Below are 27,116 nucleotides of genomic sequence, written 5' to 3' on the forward strand. Positions count from 1 at the left end.
TGCTGCAATGAGTTGAGCTGGTCTTGCAACTAAAATATATAAATTATAAATAGAATGGAAAATAAACGCTTCTGGTGCGAGTTGTTCGACTTACACGAAATGAGACCACAGCCTATATTAGGAGAGAAAAATGCAGATACTACAGTAAAATGTTGAATATATCGTTGCATAATCATGTTTTGTGGCGTAATCTGAAAAAACTTCGTGTACATGTGAGTGAGAGTTCTGACTGTTCCCTTAATCCTGAAGATCTTAATGCAGCTTTTGTGAGCCAAGCTAACCCGTCTTGTCTTAATACCAGTTTCTCAACCCCTCCCTTATATGTGGTTCCTGTTTGTCAAGTATTTGAGTTTACAGCTGTTTCGGAACTTGATATGGCGAGATGCATAAATAAAATAAGGTCCAACGCAATCGGTCAGGACAATATACCGCTCAAATTTGTTAAAATAATTGCCCCGTACATTCTTCCTACATTGACGCATATTATCAACCACAGTATTACTACCTCCTGCTTCCCTGATATGTGGAAGATTGCCACGGTTATACCTATTGCAAAAACTAAGTTTGCAGATTGTCCTAGTGACTTTCGGCCTATCAGCATTTTGCCAGCACTCTCGAAAGTCTTTGAGATATTGTTGTCGGACCAAATTCAAGACCATGTTTGCAAACATAGTCTGCTATCACCATTCCAGTCAGGCTTCCGATCAAAGCACAGTTGCTCCACGGCTATCATAAAAATTTTAGACGACGTCAGTGCACCCTTTTACAAAAACCATTTGACTTTATTATGCCTGCTTGACTTCTCAAAAGCCTTCGACTCTGTGAACCATGACCTGCTGTGCTCAAAATTAAAAATTATTTTGGTTTTGATGACTCCGCAGTGCGGCTCATGCGAAGTTATCTGACGGGTAGATCCCAGCTTGTCAAAGTCGGCTCCGAAACTTCAGGTCTAAAACCACTGTTGGCAGGGTACCCCAAGGCTCTATCTTGGGTCCACTACTTTTTAGTATTTTTATTAATGACATATTTAATGCATGCCAGCATGCTCATATGCATGCATATGCTGATGATGTCCAACTATATTTGTCGGGAAATCATGAGGGGACAAACGATTTATGCTCAAGATTGAATAATGACTTAACATCCATATTTGAATGGGCTAGGAAAAATGACTTATGCATGAACAGTGAGAAATCATACGTGTTGCCTATATCTAAAAAACGAATAAGTTTCTCAAGTATTCCGCCCTTGCGCGTTGCCAGTAAATGTCTCAAACTCGTTTCTAAAGTGACTAATCTTGGTTTTGTTATTAACACGACGTTGTCCTGTGATGATCATGTAAATTCGGTGGTTAAGTATACTATATCTTAAGAAACTTACGAATGTCTGCTATTTATACTCCGGTCAATGTTAGAAGAAAACTTGCAATTCAATTGATTATGCCGATCATTTGCTACTCTGAGCTAGTGTACAGTAAACTGAGCTCCCAGTCTACTCATAAAATTGATGTAGCATTTAATCATGTTACACGTTATGTATTCGGCTTAGCCAGATTTGATCATATATCCAGCTGGAGAGCGCGTCTACTGAGCTGCGAAATCTTCGAATATCTGAAAGCTAGGAACAGCATTTTCCTTTGTCAACTTATCATGTATAAGGAGCCTAGTTACCTATATAATAGGCTAATATTCCCCGGGTCTGCTCGAATCAACGACCCAATAGTACCAACTTAAAACTATCTAACATCTGGACGGCTATTCTTTGTCAATGCCATTCGCCTATGGAACTCTATTCCAGTATCCGTACGTATTAGTCTAAATAAAAGCAACTTTAAAAATGTTCTTATGCTCATTTTAGTTGAAACCATTATACTTCTGGAGTTTTCGCCATCAATATGTATGAGTGTATACAATTTTTTGTTATTGAAATTAATTATTTGTTTATTTTAGATACTAGTAAATTACGATAATTCTCTATGTTTGATGTGATTATTTAACCTACATAACCCTCTGTTATGACTTTTGTTCTTTTTTACATTGCGATTTATCTTTTTGTTGTACTATAAAAGATCCTAGATCTTATTGTACTAATACTATTTTTGCAATAAATGATGATGAAATGATGATGTGTCAGGAATTACCAGCACTGTGGAAAATAAATAGTGTTTTTTTATACAATTAAAACACAGGTTTCATTTGTTGCGCTACTTTAAAAATAAATATTGCGCAGTGTTTTTGAGCCGTGTATGTCAAAATTTTCATTTGCACAAGTTCTATCGTTTTATATTTGCGCATGGCATTTGGGTCACGTATGGACCCTCTTAGCCAGATTCAACTCACAGAATATATTTTCAAGCTGCGTTTCCAAGCCCACCGATGATATTAAGAGTTTATGTACGAATATGTAGACGTGTCATACTAAAAAGTAAGTTTTTATATGGGATATCTGTGTAAAAAATTTTGAAAGTCTTACACATCGTTACACGTCGATACATAAACTATCCTCACATAGCCCAAAACAAATCAATGAGGAGTTCAAGGAATTTCACGACTATGGTAATGTTGAGCCATGCTTATACCTAGCACCTCTGCTACTCCTTGGCTCGTGTATTGAAATCCAGTGGGATGTGATTCAGCTTTATTTTATAGTTGTTGTTTGTTGTAGCGATAAGAATACTCCCCGAAGGTCTTGCGGAGTTTTGTCGATGTTGGTGGTCCTTTGCAGGATACAGATCCGGTATGTTCCGGTAACAAGCAGCATTAAGGGACAAGCCCGACCATCTCGGGAACGCATTTGTATGACCACATGAATAATTCTAAGCCATACAGCCCTCCCACCCCCTAGATCCATGAGCAACTTGTGTTCGCCAGAGCCTCGCCTGTTAAAGAAACGGAATTCGCCACGGTTGGGCAGGGTTGACGGTTGGGTAGGAGAAGCTATATATTGGGCTGCCAACCTCTTGAAAGGGTTGCGCTACGCAACCCCCTGAATCAATTTGGTATATTAGTCGCCTCTTACGACATGCGTAAATGCTGCTATATTCTAAGCCCCCAAACCAGCCGTTTTTATACCATCTAATTAAGGAAATTTCAAGCCCACTTTAAGTAATATGTATAGTAACTATATTACTACTTGCCTTTCTTCGTAGATATGCAAAAGACTTTAGGGATCCCTATACCAGGAAGGCTCTTTATACCTCTCTTGTTCGTGCAAAACTTGAATATGCCTCAGTTGTATGGAATCCTGTCTATGCTATGATGCCAGAATTGAAAGGGTTAAAAGAAAATTTATTCGTTTTTGTTTAAATTCACTCAACTGTGATTACCCAATTCCATCCTATTACTCGCGCTGCTTACTCATAAATCTCGCAACTTCTCCAATCTAGAAGGATAGTACATCTTCTAATGTTCGTCTATGATCTCATTGCTTGCTTTCTGGATTGCTCGGCTCTCATAGCGAAGGTGTCATTTAATGTACGTAATAGGAGTCTTCGTACATTTTTACCATTTCACCTGCGTGATTGCAGCGCTAATTATTGTAGTTTTGACACAATTTTTCGCGCGCTTACTGAATTTAACGACTCTCGAGGAGGTTTTTTATTAATTTTACTTTATCGATAAATATTTTATAATGTAGAACATAAAACATGTAACAGAGTTGAGTAATTTCAATATAAAAAATTAGTCCTTTTTTGAAAAATTTTTTACCAAATGAAGATATGGTGTGGCAAACGTGACTGCATCCAACCTTCCATTCACCATATCAATCTTAACAATTAACACGGCAATAATATTGACAGCGGCATTGCCAAATCCACCACAGCCACCTTGCTAATTAACCAATTTTGGTTTGAAACACAAAATACCGCTAAAAGTGAAAATTTTACCGCGTTATGTAATGCCGCTTATGTGTTTAACAACCGTAGAAAATAATTATTTGCTAATTTTGTTGTGGTGCTGTGCTATAAAACAATGTTCAGTGAGAATAATAGTTAAGTTGTGAAGTGAAATTAATGAAGTTAGGACTGATTCCTGTTAAAAAGTCCAGTAGATACCAAAAGGATGAAATCAGTAGAGTAGATACTTAGATGCTGATACAGGTGCTGATGCCATTGTCCGGTGAGTATATATCCTAGTAGACTTGTTTATTGTTTGTTTGAATGTTTGCAGGTTAAGACAAGCGCACACGTAAATACGATTTTCATAAAGTTGCCGACGCCAGTGCCCGTATTCAATGTTATCCAACGGTGTGTAATATCAGATCACGTTGGGGTCTATATTCTCAAAAGACTTCTAGAGATATCCCTGGTCCACATTTTGGAATATATCTCTTAAGATATTTTAAAAAGTTTACTTTTTTGTTCAAGCCCTCATCAGGAGTTTCATTTGGTTTCCATATTGTAAACGCATTCGAAATATACTAGGTGCATATGGGCCTTGGCGTAGGTGTTTAAAATTCGGTTGATGCAATTTTTGTTGTATGCTCCTATGAACTGAACTATGAAATTCGGAAGCATGTGAAGTCTCAATTGGTTCTCCCCCAGCGGGTTAGGTGGACAGAATATACCCGCGGTAGGTATGCCTGTCGTAAAAGGCGACTAAAATACCAGTTTCAAGGGGCTGTGTAGCGCAACCCTTTCAGGTCGACAGCGCAATATATAGCTTCTCCAAACCCAATTGTCACCTATCCGCGGCTAATCCTGTTTCACTAACAGACGAGGCTCTGGCGACCTCAAGCTCCTCATGTAACTTGGGGGTGGGGAGGGAGGGATGGCCTGAATGTTTAATGTGGCCATATAAATCGGTCCCGAGATGGTCGTGCTAGTACCTTAATGGTGCTGTGTTACCGGAGCGAACCGGATCTGTATCTGGCAAAGAACCATCACATCGATAACACTCCCCAAAGCCTTCGGGGAGAAACCTTATCCCTACAATAACAACAACACAAAATATGTTACCAAGTATTTTTGTTGTATAGGAAGAATGTTTATAACACTGCATCGCGAAATTTTGTATGTGAATGGGCAAGGCGAAATAAACTTCAATTGCCAAGTCTGAAGTTCCTTCACATTTACAAACGCAACATCTTGGTTGATTGTGGCGATGTTATTGGAATGCATAAGCTTGTGTTAAATGCATCTATATGAAAAATGTCATTATCTTTTAACATTTTTTATTTTCAAATACATTTAATAAAAGAAAAAATTATGCAAACAAATTTTCGCATACATTGGATTATTTTCATAAAAAGCAATTATTGTAATAGTTATATATGTATGTACATACATAATGTAAATATGTAAATGTTACTAACAGTGTAAATATTTCATATGTATGTATGTAAATTACGTTGTATTTTCTAATAATATATGTAAAATATGGCTTAAAACCAGCTCATTCACTCTTCAAAAACTTAAGTATTCTTTTTGCTATTCTTTGTTTAGCATCGCTTGCAATTTGTGCAATTGACTTAGTAGGCTGGCGTTTGTATGCTCCAAAGCGTCGCAGCGTTTACGTTGCTCATTATTCTCATTGACAAGTACTTCGACACGTTGCTCTAGTTGATCCATGTACTCCTTCTTTTTGCGTCGACTCTCTTGTGCAGAAATCTAAGTGGTGGAGGTGAAAGGAGAGGTATTAGTTGCATAGGTAAAATATGCTTAGCTTTAATAAGCACTACTCGACTAGGCGGACGTTGTTCCTATTCCTATAGCTATCACTTTTCCTATCTATCTCTATTCTTTCTATTTCTCCATCTCTATTCCTATCCTTTTCCCCATCCGTATCCCTATTCCTATCTCTATCCTTATCCCTTCCTAATTCCAACTCCACCCTTATCCTCATCCCTAGGCCTATCTCTATCTCTATTCTTATTCCTATCCATATCCTTATCCATATCTATCCCGATCCCAATCCCTATCGATAGCAGAATTATAATGAGAGAAAATTTTATCAAGCGAATTGCCTTTAAAAAATGGTTTGAGACCACTTCTGCCGAGCGATTAATGGAATTCTGTTCAAATCATCGACGCTCCGTCAAGTAACCGATTACTACCCGAGCTACTCAGAAGCGGAAGTAGAGAACTGATTCAGAGCGAGCAAAGGTCCCAACTTTCAACCGCGAACATTCGTTCATTTCCTCCAGCAACAAATTCCTTTGCAAAGTATGATTGGTCAACTGCATGCCGGTTTAGTACTCGGCTTAAGCCCACGTAAAGCTAAAAATCACTATATTTTATATATATACATATATTTCGAGTAGCAGATCAAAACTTCTCGGGATTCATAATTTTTTAAGTAAATGACAAGACAATCGGTAAACGAAGCCCCCTCTCGGCGAACAAAAAGTAATGCAGATTAAATGATCCGTGGCGTATTAAAAGTGCAACGTGCTCAAATCAAATCGTACGTACGAGTCAGTACGAAAAGACTGCCACACCGGCCGTATACCTAAAAACTTTTGTTGAGTTTTTTTGCAACTTCTTAAAGTACTCGAAAGAGAATTCCTTCGAAAGATTGAAACAGATCTAGACCCGCCGGTAGTGGCTGTGAAAAAGACAGGCTCTGTCTGCGGTGACAGGATCAACAGGGGACGGACTTCTTCTCAATGTTTGCTCCTAACTGTTCCTGGCTATCGACGATTGTTTGGCTCGTGCGCTTAGTTGAGTTGGACCTGAATTACCTAGACGGTTATTCGCTAAATATGAAGAAATCAAGAAAATAGCCCTCAAAGTCGATAGGCCCCAACGGAATAGCCATGCCAATGCTTAAGCACCTTGGCCATGAGGGAATAAAATAGCTCACAAATGTTTTCAACCTGTCACTGGAATCCTTCGTAATTCCCGAAAAGTGGAAAATGGCAAGGATAATTCCGCTACTGAAGCCTGCCATAGCAACTAACGAAGGCGATCCTTTAACACCAGCGGGTTAGGGGATCAGAATATACCCGCGGTAGGTATGCCTGTCGTAAGAGGCGACTAAAATACCAGATTCAAGGGGCTGTGTAGCGCAACCCTTCAGGTTGCCAGCGCAAGTTATAGCTTCTCCAAACCCAATTGTCAACCTCATCTATCCGCGGCGAATCCTGTTTCACTAACTGATGAGGCTCTGGCGACCCCAAGCTCCTCATGGAACTTGGAGGTGGGGAGGGGGGAATGGCCTGACTGTTTAATGTGGCCACATAAATCGTTCCCGAGATGGTCGGGCTAGCACCTTAATGGTGCTGTGGTACCGGAGCGTACCGGATTTGTATCCGGCAAAGGACCATCACATCGATAATACCTTCGATAAAGCCTTCGGGGAGCAACCGTATCGCTACAACAACAAAAACAAGGCGAGTCTTATCGACCGATATCACTCCTTTCGCCCGTAGCAAAGACATTCGAAACCGTTTTGATCCCTCAATTCACGGCAAATCTTCGCATAGCCACGCGTCAACATGGCTTCCGTAAAATGCACAGCACCACCAGCGCGCTGAATACCATTAACACACAAATTAATTACGGATTAAACCAGGGAAGACACTATCATAGGACGGTGCTCGTAGCAAACCTGTCAAGAGCTTTTCACAGTCAAACACAGCACGCTTTCCCCTCTTCCCAAGGCAGTCGGTTCTATGTACCGAAGCGACTCGGGATTTTTCCTGACCAAGGACTGTCATTTCAGTATAGCCCCATTGAATTTGTTGCGTCCCTCCCACAAATTGTCATCCTCCCAGCTGCTCCTTGCAGCGGGACTGCTCCATATTCTCTTGCTCCGGGAAGGTATCGGACCCAATCCGGGTCCGTCCTCTGACCCTGGTCCTGAGAAATGGTTTTGCTGCGTCTGCCGGAAAAGAATCTTTTTAGGACGGTCATACTCTTGTCAGTGTGTCTCGTGCAAGGGATGGTTGCATCGGACAGGTTGTTCTGGGCTTAATCCGAAAACCCGACATCCACGTAACTTTTATAAATCTTTTGTGGCTCATTGCTGTTCACGCCGAAGGGCGTCCCGTAGTCCACGCCTTAGCTCATGTTTTTTCGCCTCGTGAAACGTGGCATTATCACCTACTAAATCCTCCGCGACCTTATTTACAACATGGACGTCCCAAATGTCGACCATCTTCAACATCCATTCGATGGCACTACGCTACCGACTGTCCTACAGCCAAAATCTTTGGTGTGACGTTTGATCAGCATCTACATTTTGGTGAGCATGCAGCCGCAATTGTACCAAAAATCCAGAGCCGTAATAAAATCCTCAAATCTCTTGCCGGCAGTACTTGGGGAAAAGATAAAGAAACGCTCATTCTACTTACAAAGCAAATGGCCAGCCGATTGCATGCTACGCGTCCCCTATATGGTCGCCAAGCCTAAAAACTACTCACTGGAAGAAGCTACAGGCCTGCCAAAATACTGCTCTCAGAACCGCCACGGGCTGTCTTCTTATGTCCCCAGAACACCATCTACATAATGAGGCGAGAATACTCCCCATCAGGGAGAGAAATGAGATGCTAACCAAACAGTTCCTGTTGAATACCCAGAAACCTGGACTTCTCAACAGGCATCTGATTTGATGAGCCAACACCGCCCAGGGTCTTAAGGAGTCATGTCCGTAAGCATTATGAGGCAATACGGCGGCTGAGAACACAGCCGTATAAATCCAAAGACACAAGCAGGTCCTCAGTGAGCTCCACAAACAGGCGTTGGACCTCTATGTCAGGAATTTCCCGGTGAATACTGTACTCAAAGAACAATACCCTAAACTTGCAGAAGAGGAACACACACTCACTACGGAAACTCGAGTCACTCTAGCTCAACTTCGACCTGGATACTGTAACAGGTTAAACTCTTACCTATCCAGATTCAACCCCGCGACATACAAAACATATGTCCTGCTTGTAACTTATCCCCACATGACACCAACCATCGCTTCGATTGTATTGTGGAACCAACGCCTCTAACACCCCTTTCATTGTGGTCCACCCCTGTTGAAACAGCAAGTTTCTTTGGACTCCCGTTAGAGGATTTTTGATGACAATTTGTAATCGGTCGCAGCTATTAAGTGGGGCAAAGCACTGCTACAACAACAACATCTTTTTTCCATCCTTTTCCACCTCTCTCACACTTTGTACGACTCTATCTCTGTATCTCTATGACTTCTCTACTAAGAATAGCAATGAAAATGGGGACTAAAATTATTCGCAGACACCATATCAGAGTATCGACTTTATCCCTTTCGTTTCATTCTGGGAACACAAGAACGATGTGCTCATTTGCTTATTTGAAAAAGCTCACTAAAATCGGATAAAGGATTTCTCTCTAATCATTATGAAGATATTCTATCGTACTATTCTCACCTTACCCAACAAATTAAGCTCTTACCCTATTTTTAATTTTTCTTCGTATTATCTTCTCTTCAGCTTTGGTAAGTGGTTTTTTTTGCGGAATGGGATAACCTTCAGCTTGTAGCGTGCGCTTCTCTTCTTCTGCTAATACCAGCACTCTCTTCGAGCCTTTCTATAAGTTCAAAATTAAATAGGGAAAAGGGTTAGTTTTGGTCTTATTAATTTTTTTTGTTATATTTACCGGCTGAGAGGTAATGAGCGGTGTATGTATGGGCTGGCGCGAAGTTCCACTTACTCCTCCAGGAGCATGTCGACCTGCGACATTCATGGAGAAGGTTGTTGATGAGGCGGATGATGGCGATGATGAACTACTGCCGCCAGCGCTACGTCGCACATTAGTGGCATATACGCCAGCCGGTGTTATGACTGCAGGGTTGACCACAGATATAGAAACTGAAGTGTTGGGCGAAAAAGGTGATAGTACATGTTCCGGTGTTAAATTACCTTCGGAATCACTCAATGAGCAGGAGGGTGGCGTCAATGGTAAACCGTATTGACCACTATGTTTGGCGAATCTTATATTCCCACTGTTACTGTAGATAGTCTCTGACTTTATGTTAAATTTGGGCATTACAATATTAGGACCATTAGCTTTGGTGTTGCTCGAGTTCAAAGCGAATTGTTGCGCTTTTATTAGGCTCTGCGAGGTGGGTGTGAGCTGCAGGCAACCATTCTGAGGGGAAAAGAATTAGGAGGGAAAATAGTTAAATGGTAGAATAAACTTCCAAAATAATTATGCTGCCGTATTTACTTACCTTGTGCTCAATGACAATATGGGAGTTAGTACGCGCTGCTATGTGTGAGATTTTCGCCATTGTCATGCACTCTGCTGATGAATTTGGGCTTGGCGGGCAACTGGAGTCTGGTGACAAAGGCTCATCTTTAATGGCGGACTCATCAATTTCGATGTCGGAGCAAATGTCGGGTGACGAACTACCCTCACGTGTTGGTGAAGGCGTATGACGCCTACTGAGTTCAAAAACCGTTGTCTGAGGTAGGTATTGTTTGAGGTGTGACTGTTCTTGTTGTATTGTCGTCGTGTGTGTCGTTGCTGGTTTACCAAGTGTAATTGTTGTAGTACTGGCGGCGTTAAAGTTTGAGGTATTTGCGTTGACGGCACTAGAGGTTTCGGCGGTGCACAGGTTAGCTGTCATTGGTGCGGTGGTAGTGATTTTACTTAGGCTCGCATGAATGCCAGCATGTGTGTAGCGTATCGGTAGCGCCATCGATGATTAGCGGGTTGTGTTACTCGCAGTTGTTGTGCTTGGGGCAACCGTAATCGCTACTGCGGTAGCTGGTTTGTGTGAATGTGTTCTTATAACTGATTGTAAACTTTTTCTGTGTCGGGATAGGCACTGTGCAATCCAAGTTGTTAACACAAAAACACCAAAACCGCAGCAGTACCAAGCCGGTTCACTAATATCTTTGTTCTTGCTTGGTAAGTTGGCTTATAACTATTGCTGTCTTTTTTGCATTTTAACTTGTTTTATAATTTGTTTCCAGTTTTTTTCACAAAAGTTTTTGTTTTTGCTAATTTTTCGATTTTTATTCGAAGTAGAAGACATTTTTTTCACTGTTAAAGCTGCAGTTACCCACGAACGTACGTACAAAAAACGTGTCAGCTGACACGACCTATCTTAAGCCGTGGTTACTCAAGAACGTACGTAGAAAAAACGTGTCAGCTGACACGACCTATCTTATGAGTGTGCAATGTAAACGAAAACTCACCGACGTGCAACGCCCGTACGTACGTAGCCCGGAACGTAGAAATCAAAACAATTTTGATTTTTTCCGTAAGAACGTGTCAGCTGATCGCTCTCTAACTAGACAGAGTTGCCCAGTAAACTTTTGTGCGCTAATTTTTGACCGTTTGCAGTTTTATACAAAAACACCTAATTAAAGTTTGAAAAATTGTGAAAATAATTCGAAATAATTATGTAAAAGTGCTGATTATAAATATTTAATCTATTTATACTTATTTAATAGTATTTCGGCCTTTTACAATATCAAAAATTAAATTGGAAAAAGTTGATGTTTCCATAAGCATACATGCAAAATGGTCAATGGCAACAGTGCTTATCTGTAAACAATACACACACAAATATCTTATGTACATGTACACAGACGCACACATTGATTCCTACGGGCTTGAGAGTTCGGTCAAACGTGCTTCGTACGACAAACGTCCTTACGTACGGCACACGTCTGTGGGTAACTGCCGCATTATGAATGTGCAATGTAAACGAAAACTGACCGACGTTCAACGCACGTACGTACGTAATCGGGAACGTAGAAATCAAAACAATTTTGATCCGTAAGAACGTGTCAGCTGATCGCTCTATCACTAGACAGAGTTGCCTAGTAAACTTGTGTGCGCTAATTTTTGACCGTTTGCACTTTTATGCAAAAACACCTAATTAAAGTTTGAATAATTGTGAAAATAATTCGATATAATTATGTAAAAGTGCAGATTATAAATATGTAATCTATTTATACTTATTTAATATTAATTCCAGCCTTTTACAACATCAAAAATTTAAATAGAAAAAGTTGATGTTTCCATAAGCATGCATTCAAACAGGTCAATGGCAACACTTTATCGGTTGCCACTACGGGCATAAATTTCGCTAAAATATGTGAACGTACGGCATACGTATACGTACGTTACACACGTCGGTGGCAAACTGCGGCTTTATTCGCTTGATGACAAGACCGGCATTGCCAGATGCAAGCACCATTCACCATATCCACAGTTGCCACTTTAGTCCGATTGCACCAAAACTGGTCATTTCCAACACCGTTTGGGCCGCCGCTGGTCCCTTTTTGCCAATTTTGGATCTTTTTAGACAAACCATTTTGATATACAGTCCAATTCTAAATATTCCCTCGGAAAAATTCCTTCAATTCTTTTCTCCTAGGGAGAACAATAATTGGGGAATAGGAATTTCGAATTTTCGAAGTCAGCTGTTTTGTCAATTGAAATTTCGTTGCGCATTTTTTATTTTGTTTAAAAAAAAGAAAAGTTTAATTATTGTTGCGAATTTGTTTGAAATTAAGAAATAAAATATAAACAATGCAGAGTATTGCATTTCATGTGGTATACACTGAAATAAGTAATGAATTGGTGCCACAGCAACATCAACGGAGGAGCATAAGAAGAAGAAGACGGCGGGATAACGCAAATCCGCCGGAGTTGCCTGCTTCCATTCACCAAAGCAATTTTCTGGCGCCCAAGTCGAGTTGAATTCGTCTTTCGTCATATGCCAAAATCTATTTAAGCCTTATTAAAAAATCCTTGCGCAATTTCTGGATGGCTGCATCAAATATACCAAGAGCTTGCCCTTGCTTATGATATACTTTTCGACTTAAAATAAAGAATATTGTGGCAGAATGTACATATTTTAACACAAATTTCTATGAACAAGTGTTCTTTCTTAAAAGAACCAATTTCCTTTAACTATTTTGATGCATTCCCTTTAATTTAACAAGCGAAAAAACTCCTAAGAAATGGCAGAGAAATCTCCCTCTCACTCACATTCATAATACCTACTTTTCTCCCATAACCGGTTTCCGCTTTTTCGAACATTTTTCAGAATAGGAGTAAAGGGAGAAGAGAAAAAACTCGCAAGGAATTTTTATTTAGAATACGAGGAATAGGAGAAGGGAAACAATTGCACGGACCTTTTATTTAGAATTGGGCTGATATTATTATTTTTTCACTGAGGTAAAAATGTAGAATACGCCCCGAAGCTTGCTCGAATAAGCAGCTTCTTAATTGCAATCGATATCCATCAGCCCACATTCCAACTCCCCAATTTCAGAATTATTTGAGATCAATGTAAACTACATTCAAATAATTGTAACGTTTATTGTGCATGTTATAGAGCTTTTTGGGTTTGTTCACGGTTTATGCACAAAAATGCTTGTTCACGTTTTGGGGTGTTCACGCTTTAGAGCGTTCACGGTATCGAGCGTGCGCTTTCTATCAATGTTTTTTTTTATTCCTAAAATACCAAATTAGAAATTAGAAAGAAAAGAAAATATTTTAAAATGAGCGTGCCGCCGCCTCATTTATTGGCCAAGCATTCGTTGACGCTTCGGAAACCATACCTCGAAAAGGAGCGACAAAATTCGAAAAAAGAACGAAGTCGGTTAAAAAGCACGCCCACTTTTCTGTTAAAGATTTAAAATTAAAAAATAAAAGGCGCGATATACCTCCGAAGATACTTAGGCCGAGCTTCTATTCTAATTTCTAATGAGAAATACACTGGGAGTGTTTGCCAAACCACTGCCGAAGAGCAACCTGCTTTAAAAAACTTTTTTCTAATTTTTTTTTGTCCGGGACTTGTCAACTTCACCTACACGTGGTGAATTTTTTTTCTTAAGCAGCCCATGCTCTGGCGGCACCAAGTTCCGTGTTACTAAGGGATTGGATAACCTAGTAGGTTATACTTGGTCATCTAAAATTGTTCCCGAGCTGGCCGGGCTAGTACCTTAATGGTGCTTGTTGCCGCAACGTATCGGATCTATATCCGGCAACATCGATAACACTCCCCAAAACCTTCGGGGAGCCTTTGTCGTTAGCGCACAGCAGGTGTTGATGTGGTTATGCCAAGCTTATGAATTCTCTACTGACTGAGTAGTTTTGGCTCTCCATGCTTACCAAACTCTTTCTTTATTCCTATCCACGACTATGCAAAAAACATTGCTTGTTGCGCTGAAATCAATTGTGTGGTTTGTATTCCTTCACAACGCTGAAATCAATTAGAAAAAAGTTTTTCCAAACGGGATCGCGCCTTGACACTGGTTTGGCAAATACTTCGAGTGTATTTCTGTCACGAAAAGCTTCTCAGAGAGAATTCGTCTGCCTTGCAGCTGCCGTTCGGAGCAGGTATGAAACATGTAGGGCCAGACCCGCCAAATTGTAGGAACGATTAAAATAAAGCACGACGCAAATTGGAGTAGAAGCATTTTTTTTTACCAAACTAATCTAACATATGGTAAACTTGTCGAGTTTCTCCGATTTCTGTGTGTTTAAAAGTTCTCACGCTGTGAAGCACAGTGGATCTAATAAAGGTCGTCAGTACGTCGAGCCCTAATAACAATAATCTTTTGAGAGTGTTGTTATGTCGTTCCCAGACTGTGAATCCACTTTTAATAAAAATTCCCAAATGCGTTGTTTTTGTTGCATATTTTTATTATCTACATGAAATTAACATTTTTCAAAATTAACATTTTTCATTATTTCTGTATAGCTGTGATTTTCTTATTTTTATTAACCGATTTTCCAGCATTAAATTATTAATATTCTTTAGTTGTATTCCTAAGTAGAGGAACAATATGCCAAATTAAATTCTTTCAGCATCCACTTAAACAGTAGGTAATTGTTTTTTAGTCAGTTTTTTTTTTAATTTTATTTTCTTGGGATTAGATTAATTGAAATTTAGAGGATATACTATATTTATAGGAAATAAGGATTTGGTTGTGTATTGAAAATTATTTGTTTAACTTAAATTGTTATAATACAGTCAGGGATCAACAATTTTTTTCTAGCTCACATCTTAAAAAACAAGACTTCGCTGGTTCATTCGTTGCTTTTGTTTATAATCAGGGCTGTTCAAAAATTTGTATGTTGAAGTGCAAATAACAATACATATACAAAATTATACACAGATACTCTTTTAAATTGAAAACAAAAAAAAAAAAGAATTTTGATTGCCCCTTAATGAATAAATTTTGAATCAAATACAATATTTTTGGAAATTTTATGTTTGTTGTCATTTTGGTGGTGTAAATTTTAATATACCGAAGTGCATTGGCTTTAAATGGGAGTGCCTTTTCTTTGCACTTTCATATGAAATTCAGGCACTTTCATATGACTCAAATTTATATCGTGAGGAAATATGGGAGTGCTATGCAATTTTTTTTTATATTCAAAGTATATAAATTTATATCTGTGCCTATTCTTCGGGGCAAAACAAAAACAAAAGTGCTATATGGTTATGGGGCAGTTAACTATCAAGCGGCTTTTAAACCAGATTACATTACCTAAGAACGATTTGAAGAACTAAACTATGCATATAAGTTGAAAATTTTTAATACTAAGAAGATTAAACAAATTTTTGAAAATGACGTTTAAACTATTTTCTTCCACTTTTTTTTTGGGCAAAGCTATTCAATACACAACAGTAACAATCGCCAACTTTCTAATTCGAAAATGTCACCCATCTGAAATTTTTTGGAGTTAACTATAGTACTTAACCGTAATTATCGACCACTAATTCCGATTCAACTAGTCAATAAATATGAACGTCCATAGACCAGTGGTGCACAACGCCGGCGGAGCTTGGTATATAAACATAACTTTTTTGTAGTAGTATGCATGAAGAATATTCGAGCATATAATTCACGCATGAGATATTTATTGCTCAAAGTTCAAGCTAAAACTTTTTGACTACTTTCTTTACTGGATCTCTGTCGGTGCGCTCACACGATATGTAGGTGAACGCCGAATATTTTCCGAAACTCTCGCGGGCACCGCTTATCTTATGCAGTATCATACAGTCATTCGTACCCGGTGGGAAAAACAGTGATTAACTTTAAAGTCATTGGCAGGTGAGTATGGTTTTGGTGTAGTCTTTCTACACAAAGCGAAATAGGATACTGAAGATGGCACAACATCTGCAAGTCAAAATTGATAAGATATGATGATAATTCGCATAAAAACTGAAAAATCGTCACAGAAAAATAAGCAATTTATACAAAATACTTTAAACATTTATGACTATTCGGAGTTTATTCAACACAAATTACATGGAAACAATTGCACTTTTTATAGGATGAAATTCAGAAGGACTTCGTTACGTGAATAGTTCAGAAGTGGAATAAATTTTGTGCTTTATAATGTATGAGCAAGAGAACAACTCAAATGTTTTCAAAAACAGTGGTAGTCCTTGTTGGTATACAAATCGGATCTAATTATCCATTTTTGGATCAAAAACGTATACACCTTTAGCAAAACTCCTCAGAAAAGCTCAATCATGTATGTATGTATATTTAAAAAAAAGCTAATATAATTTGAGCGGAAGATCAAAATAATATGTGAAAATTTAAAATTTGCGTCGAAACGAAAAATTACACTGAAGATGACACAATGCCGAAATCGGTTGACAAGGGATGACGGAAAATCGTTCCAATATACATCAGTTATCAACTAAATAAAATAAAGCAGCTGCGGAGAAGCTTTCAGAAAATTCATAACGGCCCAATAGCATTTATTTAAACGTTTATACGAAAAGCTTTACTCATTTAAGCAGAAAAGTTGGAAAGAAATTCGTAAACAAAACTTCTCCAAACCTTTATAAAAAGGAGATTTCGCCATTCGATCGATGCGACTACGAATTTATTGAATGTGGGAGAAATATTGAAAAACTAGGTTTCACGTTCAATATAAATATTAAATGCAGATAAAGCTTTGTAAACTTTGAAGCGTCTTCAAAAAGGGCTCGAAGTTTTTTATGATTTGTGTCCAAACAATTTCCCATCCTTTTTTATGTATTTTAGAAAACAATTATCTCTTAACCCAAACTAAAAATATGCTACTTTTCTTGAATACATACTGAACGCTATAAATATTATTAAAACATAATATTTATGCTATGTACATTTGTAAGTTTTTGACTTTTTAAAATAGATTTTTTTTAACGCTAGCGCTGACTAAATAAAGGCCCGAACACATTCCACTTTTGCGTCGTTTTGGCGCCAGCGTCACTTTGAAAGAACGCACTTTGATGTATTCCTGCCACAATGAACGCAAAAGACTTTTCTTCATTAAAAAATGTAAAAAACAAATTTTTTAGTTTAAAAAAGAAAATATTTTTGTAAATTGAACCCGATTAATTATTAATAGAATAAAATCGAGCAAAATTAGAAGATTGCAAGGGAATTGACTGACAATGCCAGCAAAACGAATGTATGTTTTTGAATTCCTTTTGCATTACTTTGGTGTTTCCATTGCGTTGTGGATTAAAAACATAGCCATGGAGACGTGTGTGTTCAAAGTCAGCTGTTGACGCAGCTGAATCGCCAAAACGACGCAAAACTCGAATGTGTTTGGGCCTTAACATTTACTACTTGGACTCTAGTGAATGCTTAAAGGTGGAGTCATTGGCGCCGTTTGTCGTATCGCTGTAGTCGTATCCCTAACGCAACTCTATATGATACATTGTTATCGATTAATGGTGCATTAACCTAAAAATCGTGAAAATTTCGTAAAAATTAAGAAAACGCAAAAAATTACAAACATATTCCACAAAAAATAAGTCTCCTAGTCGTAACGTATCCAAAACAATGAATAAAATCTACAAAAAGTTATTAAATTCACCAACTCAAATATTTTTAGGTTATGGATATGGCGAAAAACCAAAAACCAATTGGTTGGCTACGATACGGTTACGACCTTAGTGTTACGATATGGCAGCAATAATCGATTACATTGATTCCCATCAGGTTGGTCGAATCAGCTGTTATAAGGTTACCGATACGGTTACCGATAACACACCAATGCCTGCAGCTTAAAGTGTGACTTAAGTTTTAGACTTTTAATTATTTATTTATTTATATTGGCATAAAGCGAGGCAAACAAATGATGCTATTGAGCTTTAGCAAAAAAAAATTGTGTTTAAACGCAAAAAGTGAAAAACTTATGTATGTATTTATATTGATGAAAGATTTTTCAAAATTTTCCTTCAAAATTATTATTTTTTTTAAATTTTTAGAATCGCAAAAATAATGTTAATAATTTGCATTTTAATGTGTTTTGTTGCATGAAAAAAAAAAAACAAAAATAACTGAAGTATGTTATTGAAATAATAATGCTATTTAAAATAAAGCGCGCTTAATGTATTACAACTAAGTTTATAAAATTTACAATTAATAGTAGTGGAAGTACATTGTTGTTGTTGTGAGCTCTTCTTTTTCAGCACAAAATGTCACGCAAGCGGAAATGTGCTTTAAAAAATATTGCATATTTTAACATAAAAAATATTTTCTTTTTTAATGTAAACAATTCATAATTATAATTTTTATTTGCACTAATAAAATTAAATAAATCCGTTATTTTAATATATGTATTTAATATAGTATATATTTATAATAATAAAAAATTTAATTAAAAGCAAATAAATGCCTTGCGTGTTTTTATAGTTTAAATTAATATAATAAAATAATATCTAATAATAATAAAAAGAAAATAATTGCACTTAAAATAATAGTACTAAAAATTCACATGATGCTGATGAATTTATATACTAAGTATCTGTGCATTGTTGTTGGTGTGCACGAAATTTGTTTAGCGTTTCATAAAAAAATGTTTACAACTAATGGCAGATACAACTTTTTTTTAATAAAAACAAAAAATACATATTCAATTGTGTCAAAGAAGTTAGAAGCATGCATACGTAGGCGCAGCGCTACGAATATATAGGGTGTTGCAACAAGAGTTTGTAAATTTATATGATGCTGCATTTTTAGAATCGATTGATGAGCGAGAAAGTGTAAACTCAGTAAATATTTGAAGATCACACAATAAAAAAGTATTTTTTTGTTAATTTTCCCAAGGCGGGCACTTTTTCTTAGATTTTTCCATAAATCTTAATATCCACATAAAAAAAAAGCAAAAAATCCTTATAAAAAACGCCCAAAAAATATGGTTTATCCAGTAGTATCCATCGCTCAAGAAAACTCATAAGCTTTCTGCTACCTTTTTCTAAAGATTTAAAAAAAAGTGCACAGGAGCGCTCTTGTTTTGCAAAGAAAACAAAAACTTCATATGAAAAACAAGAATACTCGAAAAAAGTTCGTTTGTCCAGTACTATCAACCTCTCAAGAAAACTCATAAGCTTTCTGCTACCTTTTACTAAAGATTTAAAAAAGTGCACAGGGAAGCTCTGATTTCTCCAAAAAATATGTGTATGCACGGCTAATTTTTCATTGAGCTACGGCCCTGTAAGAACACCATCGGTTAAATACCAGGGATAAAAGTGACTATATATATGAGTTTTTTGAGCGTAATTTACAGTTCTATTTGTGCACAAGCATCCGTTTTCCTTTGTTGAATGTATTTCTTTTACTTAAGCACATTTTCTTGCAGGAAGTGACGCCGCTTCATAGACAACACATGGACAAAGAAAGTTTCAAATTTTTTTGACCACTACTATAAAAGTGGTATCCACATCGCAAGAAACTAAAAAATGCATACAAAAAATTTTCCAAGAAATGCTCAAACATTTTTCTTTTCTCAAGTAGTATCCATCTCTCAAGAAAACTGAACGCTTTCTGCTACCTATTCCTGAAGATTTTTTAAAATAAGTACACAGGGGAGCCCTGATTTCGCCAAGAAATATGTGTATGCACGGCTAATTTTTCATTGAGCTACGGCCCTGTAAGAACATAGTCTCCTATAGCCAGTAGTCAAGACATTTGAAGCCGTCCTGCTGTCTTAATCAGCATAGCTTCCGAAAATTACTTACCACCACCACCGCGCTAAATGCCATCAACACATTCATAGATAAATTGCTGACTGAATCAAGAAACCCTCCGTCGAACAGTACTCGTAACGCTGGACTTATCAAAAGCCTTTAGCAGGGTACTCCCTTCGTCCCAGTATAAAAGGGTGGCCTCCAGACTGTCAGTGTGGTCAGCAAGAGTTAAACAAGGAGTGACACAGGGTGGTGTCCTATCTCAACTTTTTCATTAACTTGTACATAGCGTCCTCCCTTTCTCCCAGTCTAAAAAGATGAACTGCAAATTATTTGTGTGGTCGACAGGCATCGGTGCAGTTCAGGAACGTAATAAAAAACCCAGAATAATTAAACTAGTGGTGCCAAACGGTGGTACCCTATCCCCACTTTTGTTTAACTTTTACATATCGAAACTGCCACAAGGAACAAAAAACACTGTGGGAAACTGCGGGCCTTTCAACCCACTGCGCTCAGAACCGCCAACCGGGATGTATTGTTATGTCTCCAGAAGATTACTGAATATTGAAGAGGCCCCACCTCCCAAGAACCTAAGAAGTCATCTCCGTAAGCACTATGAAGCAATCCGGTACTCAAGAAGGCAGTCGTTTGAAAAGGAGGCCCTCAGAGACATCTAAAAATGGCGTCGGATTACTATGCCAATAATTGAGCCCCGTTCAGCAATGTGAAATGCCTGATATTTGCAGCTGAGGAAAATAGTCTTCCCAGAAAAAAGCGCGTAACTGTGTCTTAAAAATACAAGGCGCGATATACCTCCGAAAACAAGGCCGAGCTCTTCCAATTTGCGTCATGCCCCTATACGACCTACGTGTTTAACGGGACCTAGTTACATGTTTTACGTTGCTAAATCACTGTCGAAGGGCGACCACGCTTAGAAAAACTTTTGTTTACATTTTTTCTAAATATTTTATGTTGCTTTGAGTAGAAGTTGAACCCAGGATATTCAGTGTGGTAGGCGGAGCACGCGATTAAACTCATAATTCACCCCACATGACACCAATCAATTGCAATGTTGAACCAATGACTCGTAACACTCATGTCGCTTTCGTCCATCCCTTTCGAAACTGCAAGTTCCCTTTGACTCATTTAAGAGGATGTTGCTGAGAATTTGTGTGTGATCGCACCTCGCGAAAGTACGAATGCTATAACAGCAACAACAGCATTTTGAAAAGCAAATGCGTATTTTTGAGAATGTTTTATGGCAGGTGGTTCGTCTGCCGCGGAACGTCCTTGTTTAGAGCATTTCTAATGTTAGATCGTTGTTCCGTGTCTTGAGCCGCTTAGAAAAGAATTTAAATGAGACTCTTGTTATAACACCCTACATTAGAAGTTATTGACTAACTAAAGCCTACATTTAGGCGAATTAAAATTTTTCATCTTGATAACAGATTTGTTATTAAATAAAATAAAATTTTTCTAAATCTTTATATTACAAATAATGGAATGTTTGTATGTAAGTAAATTGTAATACATTTGATATTTACAAATTTATTAGTTATAGTAACGACTACTTAAATAAATACAAATTTAAAAAATATTTATGTTTATGCAGTTTCGCAAAACTTGGACTCTTATAAAACTACTAGATGGATTTCGAAATTGGCATGGACTTGAGAGGCTGGACTTATTTTGTTCAGCACAAATATAGGTATAACAAAGAAATATTTATTTATAAGATATGAGCATATGCTTATGTATGTTGTAATATAACGCAAACAAATTTATATAAAAATAAAAAAAAAAATTATATGTTGCATTAAGTGATTTTTTTGGTCAAAATTGTTTTTATGTTTGTTTAAGTATATATGTACATGATTATATACCTACATACATTCGTAGATACATATGTACGTATATATTTTGCATTGATCTACAAAACTATACACAATGTTCTATATACATAAATACATACAAGTATGTGCGCCGATCTTCATCAGTTAATGATCTGCTTAATCTGTCCAGCCACCAAATTCCAGCTTTCGCTAACGCTAAAACTCTAGCGAACTATACTTTTATATGCGACTTAGGCGATTATTCCTTATGACTATATGGTGATAAATGTTGCATACTTTTCTGCGCACTTGCAACTGTTTAACCCCTTGTTGTCTGACGGTACTCTCCAGTACCACTTCTGATTTTGCTACTTTAAAAGCAATCAGTAAGTTTTTTACATTATGCAGACCAACGGTACTTTAAAGTACCAAAGATAGAACATATATAACGGGATTTTTAATAAAATTCGTGGATTCTTTGGTTTTTATGCTCATTTCAAGTAACTAAGTGTTTTCCATAGTGCGGTCACAAATTAGAAGTGGTGTATTATTTTAATTATATCTTGCCAAATTCTTAAATTATCTCTACTTAATACAAAGAAAGTATAAGTTTTTTGAATTTAGTGTTTAGTTTTAAAGATACAAAGAACTTTACTTTTTTGTTTACCAGTGGTCTTTGATTTTCCGAAGGGCTCTGTTGTCCTTGTATTTTCTGATTTTTATACACAGCTTTTTACAGATACTAGTGAATAATGGCTGGAGTTCACAGAAGATGTTTGTCAGAAAATGAAATTGCTTCCATTTTGGAAGAAATTCCAATCGAAAATGAGCAAGATACGGATATCGAGAGTGATGATGAAGATGATGACTTTACCGAACGAAGAAGATAAGTTTTTGATTGAAGTCCTAAATCAAATTGAGGTAGAAGAAAATGAAGAGACAAATATATTGCCAGAAACCGTGAGAAACACAGTTTTCGAAGAACCATTGCGAAAATGGAAAAAAATTGATAAAACCACCGTGGTTTCACAATTTGACTCTGAAGAGGGACTAGTAACTGGATTTTTTGACGATATGGAAACGCTCAATTTTTCCTATCTTAGATGGAGCCTATTGCGGAAGAAATCATATTTCATTCGAATTTATATGCCGTACAAAAAAAGAAAACCTTGAATTTACAAAAAAGTGAATTTTGGACATTTATAGGCATACACTTTTTTATGGGCTACCATCACCTGGCAAGTTATCGTCATTATTGGAGTACCACCGAAGATCTTGCTGTGCCCATAGTATCAAAAATCATATCCCGAAACAGATTCGATTCAATCTTTCGTTTTTTGCACGTAAATGATAATTCTAAAATTCCAGAAAACAATAAGGATCGACTGTTCAAAATTCGCCCTATGATTGAAGGTCTGAATCAACTTTTTCTTCAGGTATACCATGGAACGAAGGAGCTATCAGTTAACGAATCTATGATTCTTTTCATAGGTAGAAGTGCTATAATACAATATTGCCCTATGAGACCAATTAAGCGTAGTTACAAATTATGGTGCTTGGTGGATCAACGCGGATATATCAAAAAGTTCTCTATATACCAAGGAAAGCACGAAGCTGTCGCAGAAAAGTACGAAGGATATGGCCTGGGAGAGAATAGTTTTATCTCTCACAGAAGAGGAGTGGGGAAAAAATAAGTACGTGCACTTTGATAGTTATTTTACATCTGTCAGACTACAAGAATTTCTACAAACGCAGAAAGTTTTTGCTTGCGGTACAGTACGAGGAAATCGAAAGGACTTCCTTCAAACATGAAAACGGACAAGAAAATGAAAAGAGGCGAGTTCGATTCCCGAACAACTGTGTAATTTTTTTTAAATGGATTGATAACAAGCCCATACCGGTGGCTTCCATGGCACTGAGAAAAGTCCTGTCCAGAGGAGAGATCGTAAAGGTCAGGCAATACAAGTTCAATGTCCAACTGAAATTAAAGATTATAATTCATTCATGGGTGGCGTAGATCATGCAGATCAGTTCCGTTGTGCATACGGTATAGGCAGACGATCTAAAAAATGGTGGCATAGATTGTTTTGGGGGCTCTTGGAAAGAGCTTTCGCTAATACCACATTGTATATTGCCAAAGACATGATAAAATTACTCTTCTGGAGTATAGACGATCCGTTGCACAAGGCTTAATGACGCAAAAAGATGTTGCCAACAAACGCAAGCTGAGTCTTACACCAACACCCTCAAGCAAACAAACGTCGTGGAAATGAGTCTGTACCAAAGATGTCCGATTAGGTAATTTGGTAGTACATTGGCAAATATTTGGAGAAAGTCAAGGAAGATGTGAAATGTGAAGTGCAAAAAAAAATTCATTCAAAACCGCATTCGAAATTTCAACACTTCGGATTATTTTTGTGCTGCAATGACAAAAAAAAAAAACTGTTTTTCCGAGTACCATGGCATTAAAGCATAAAAATATGAGCTCTTCAAGCCCGACAGTACTTCTTAGTACCATATCCTTTTTTATACTACAATGTCCTTGAAAGATTTTGTTTATTTTTTTGGTTAATATTACATGCCAGGGGCGTAGCCAGAAAATTGCCTTGTTGGGGGGTTCAAAAAAATTTTTTTTTGTTAAGTTAAATAAAAAAAAAAATGTCTTTAGCTTTAAAATTAAAGTACGTTATTTAGAATATGATATGAAAAAGTTTACATTAAAAACTCAAGCGCATGCGTTGGCTTTTCTTTGCCATTTCATCTAAAACTTCATCAACGGTAACAATTTGATCACGGTGGATGCTTAGTGATGCACAGCCATTCAATCGATTTTCACTCATCGTATTTCTCAAATAGTTTTTAATCAGCCTAAGAGTTGGAAAAGATCTCTCGTTCGTTGCCGTTGTTACTGGAAGCGTACACAAGATTTTCAACAACATGTGAACATTAGGAAAAGCCACAGAATCGCATTCCTGTAATATTAATCATAGATAAATTGATAAAAAAACCGAAGTACCTCCTTCAGGAATAAGTAGAATTCATGCTTTTTGAGCCTATGCATGAGATCTAAGGTATACGTATATAAAATTCAAAAGAAAGAAACTGATCGAATTGAAAAAAAATTTATTTAAAAAAGTCATATCTACACGGAAAAAACACTAATGTGTTTTTTACATTTTAAAATGTTGAATCGTAATTCCAAATTCAAAATAAAAATTTGTATACGGTAGTGATGCTCCGCGTTTGGTTGAGCACTTTTTCTAGGCAAAATAATAGGGATTTCATTAGAAGAGCATACTGCTTCAAATGTCTGGTACATATTCTTTTATATGTAGCTTGTCGCCGTGACGTAAGGGCAGAAGAATCATGCAAATATTCAGACGCATGGAGTTTTCATATTTGCCTTTTCATTCCGATGAATGTAATCGCTGTTGAGGCAAACGAGCAAACGCCTGAATTGATTTTATTCACGCATGCAAAAAGTTGGTTGATTTTAAATCAATGTCGATTATGTTTGTTTAAGCAAGTTGGATCATTGAACACGATCATGTTGCCGAATGTAATCGAACGTTGTTTTGTTCGAGTTTTGCTGTTCTACGATATGTATGTAGATGGTCGTTAGGCAAATTTACAAGGAAACTTCTTTATGAAATTATAGTAAAAGTTAACATGTACATTTGTATATTTAATAAATTGCAGAATTATTAAGAAGCAGAATATGATTAAAATATATATGTGTTCACTTCGTGCATACATATGCTTGCATATTAAAAATATAATATCACCAACAAAGTAAATACGTGCAGAACTATAAAGACATTTATTAATATAGAGAAAAAACATCAAATATTTGAATTGTAACGACCTAAAAAATCAAATGATCCTGAGGCAGGGGGGTTTAAACACCCCCCTCGCTACGCCCCTGTTACATGTCTGAATAAAAATATACTAATACATATAACATAAAAGCCCTTTTTCTTGGTTTGGTCAACAAGGGATTAAGATATTTTTGGCGAGAAGTTTTAGTGTTAGCGAAAGCTGAAATTTGGTGGCAGCCCTTTTACTTAAGTGCTTTACATAAGTGTCTACGTATGTACAAGTATGTGAATGTTTTATCATTTTTTATTTTCAAATACAGTATGCATATTTTAATAAAAAAAAAATTATGTATGTAAACAAATTTTCGCATACATTGAATTATTTTCATAAAAAGCAATTATTTTAATATTTATTTATGTATGTACATACATATTGTAATTATGTAAATGTTACTAACAGTGTAAATATATCATAAAATATGTATATATGTAAATTACTTTGTTTAATTATTTTATAATAATATATATAAAATATAGCTTAAAATCAGCTCATTCACTCTTTTATGATTTTTAAATAAAATTTGCTGTAGACATTTATAATTTTCTGTAACAATTCTGCTTACACACATACATATACAGCTTCAGTTTCAGCGTCGTTGTTGTAATTGGCTGCTTTTACTTTACTCACACAATAAATTCGCTTCGTTGCTAAAACTATTTTATTTTTTTTTAAGCAAAAATGCAACTAAAACGCAAAATGCAATATCTTTTGTTTTGCCCCCACTGTTTAACCCGTCAACAACTTAAGTATTCTTTTTGCTATTCTGTTTGCTTAGCATCGCTTGCAATTTGTGCAATTGACTTAGTAGGCTGGCGTTTGTGTGCTCTAAGGCGTCGCATCGTTTACGTTGCTCATTATTCTCATTGACAAGTACTTCGACGCGTCGCTCTAGTTGATCCATGTACTCCTTCTTTTTGCGTCTACTCTCTTGTGCGGAAATCTGAAAGTGATGGAAGTGAAAGGAGAGGTATTAGTTGTCTAAGTTAAATATGCTTATCTTTAATAAGCACGACTAGACTAGGCGGACGTTGTTCCTATTTCAATAGGTATCACTTTTCCTATCTCTATTATTTCTCTATCTCTATTCCTATCCCTTTATCCGTATCCCTATTCCTATCTATATCCTTATCCCTTCCCCAATTCCAACTCCACCCTTATCCTCATCCCTATTTCTATTCCTAGGCCTATCTCCATTACTATATCTATCCTTATTCCTATCGCTACCTCTATCCCTATCCTTATTCATATCTCTATACCGATCCCAATCCCTATCGAAACCAGAATTATAATGCGACAAAATTTTATCAGGCGAATTGTTTTTAAAAAATCCCTTGATACCACTTCTGCCGAGCGATTAAAGGCATTCTGTTCAAATCATCGACGCTCCTCCGCAACGGATTGCGGCGCTACTCAGAAGGGGAAGTAAAGAACTGATTCTAGGTGAGCAAAGGCCCCAAAGGTGATACCGCGGACATTCATTTATTTCTTCCTGCAAAAACTCATTTGCAAAGTATGTTTGGACAACTGCATGCCGGTTTGGTGC

The 27,116-nt window shown here is 37.0% G+C and overlaps 2 protein-coding genes and 1 long non-coding RNA gene across 10 annotated transcripts in view; 1 reads left to right on the forward strand and 2 right to left on the reverse strand.

Annotated features, from left to right (window-relative positions):
- Positions 1–3,865: 3,865 nt before the first annotated feature.
- The window catches only part of LOC137233688 (uncharacterized), a 540,569-nt gene continuing 517,318 nt past the window's right edge, over positions 3,866–27,116 (forward strand). Inside the window, exon 1 of the long non-coding RNA XR_010947535.1 lies at positions 3,866–4,118. This is a non-coding gene — a long non-coding RNA (uncharacterized lncRNA). The remainder of the gene's footprint in view (positions 4,119–27,116) is intronic.
- LOC137251681 (cyclic AMP response element-binding protein A-like) lies at positions 5,156–10,971 on the reverse strand. 2 transcript variants are annotated; one of them, XM_067786429.1, is made up of 5 exons: positions 10,140–10,971; positions 9,829–10,057; positions 9,566–9,750; positions 9,362–9,496; positions 5,156–5,608 (listed from the first exon to the last, which is right to left on the reverse strand). In XM_067786429.1, exons 1-5 carry the CDS (start codon positions 10,608–10,610, stop codon positions 5,429–5,431), a joined length of 1,200 nt encoding a protein of 399 aa, XP_067642530.1. In that variant the 5' UTR covers positions 10,611–10,971; the 3' UTR covers positions 5,156–5,428. The 2 variants fall into 2 exon arrangements, with proteins under 2 accessions (XP_067642530.1, XP_067642528.1); XM_067786427.1 differs by having other exon boundaries at positions 9,566–10,057.
- LOC137233687 (cyclic AMP response element-binding protein A-like) overlaps positions 14,540–27,116 on the reverse strand; it is a 261,324-nt gene continuing 248,747 nt past the window's right edge. For all 7 annotated transcript variants that reach the window (XM_067756950.1, XM_067756946.1, XM_067756949.1 and 4 more), the window contains one exon: positions 14,540–26,513. In XM_067756950.1, coding sequence (XP_067613051.1) covers positions 26,316–26,513 — 198 coding nt within the window. In that variant the 3' untranslated portion in view covers positions 14,540–26,315. The remainder of the gene's footprint in view (positions 26,514–27,116) is intronic.

Source organism: Eurosta solidaginis, chromosome 5, assembly GCF_040869045.1.
Source record: "Eurosta solidaginis isolate ZX-2024a chromosome 5, ASM4086904v1, whole genome shotgun sequence".
In the NCBI taxonomy this organism is placed as follows: domain Eukaryota; kingdom Metazoa; phylum Arthropoda; class Insecta; order Diptera; family Tephritidae; genus Eurosta; species Eurosta solidaginis.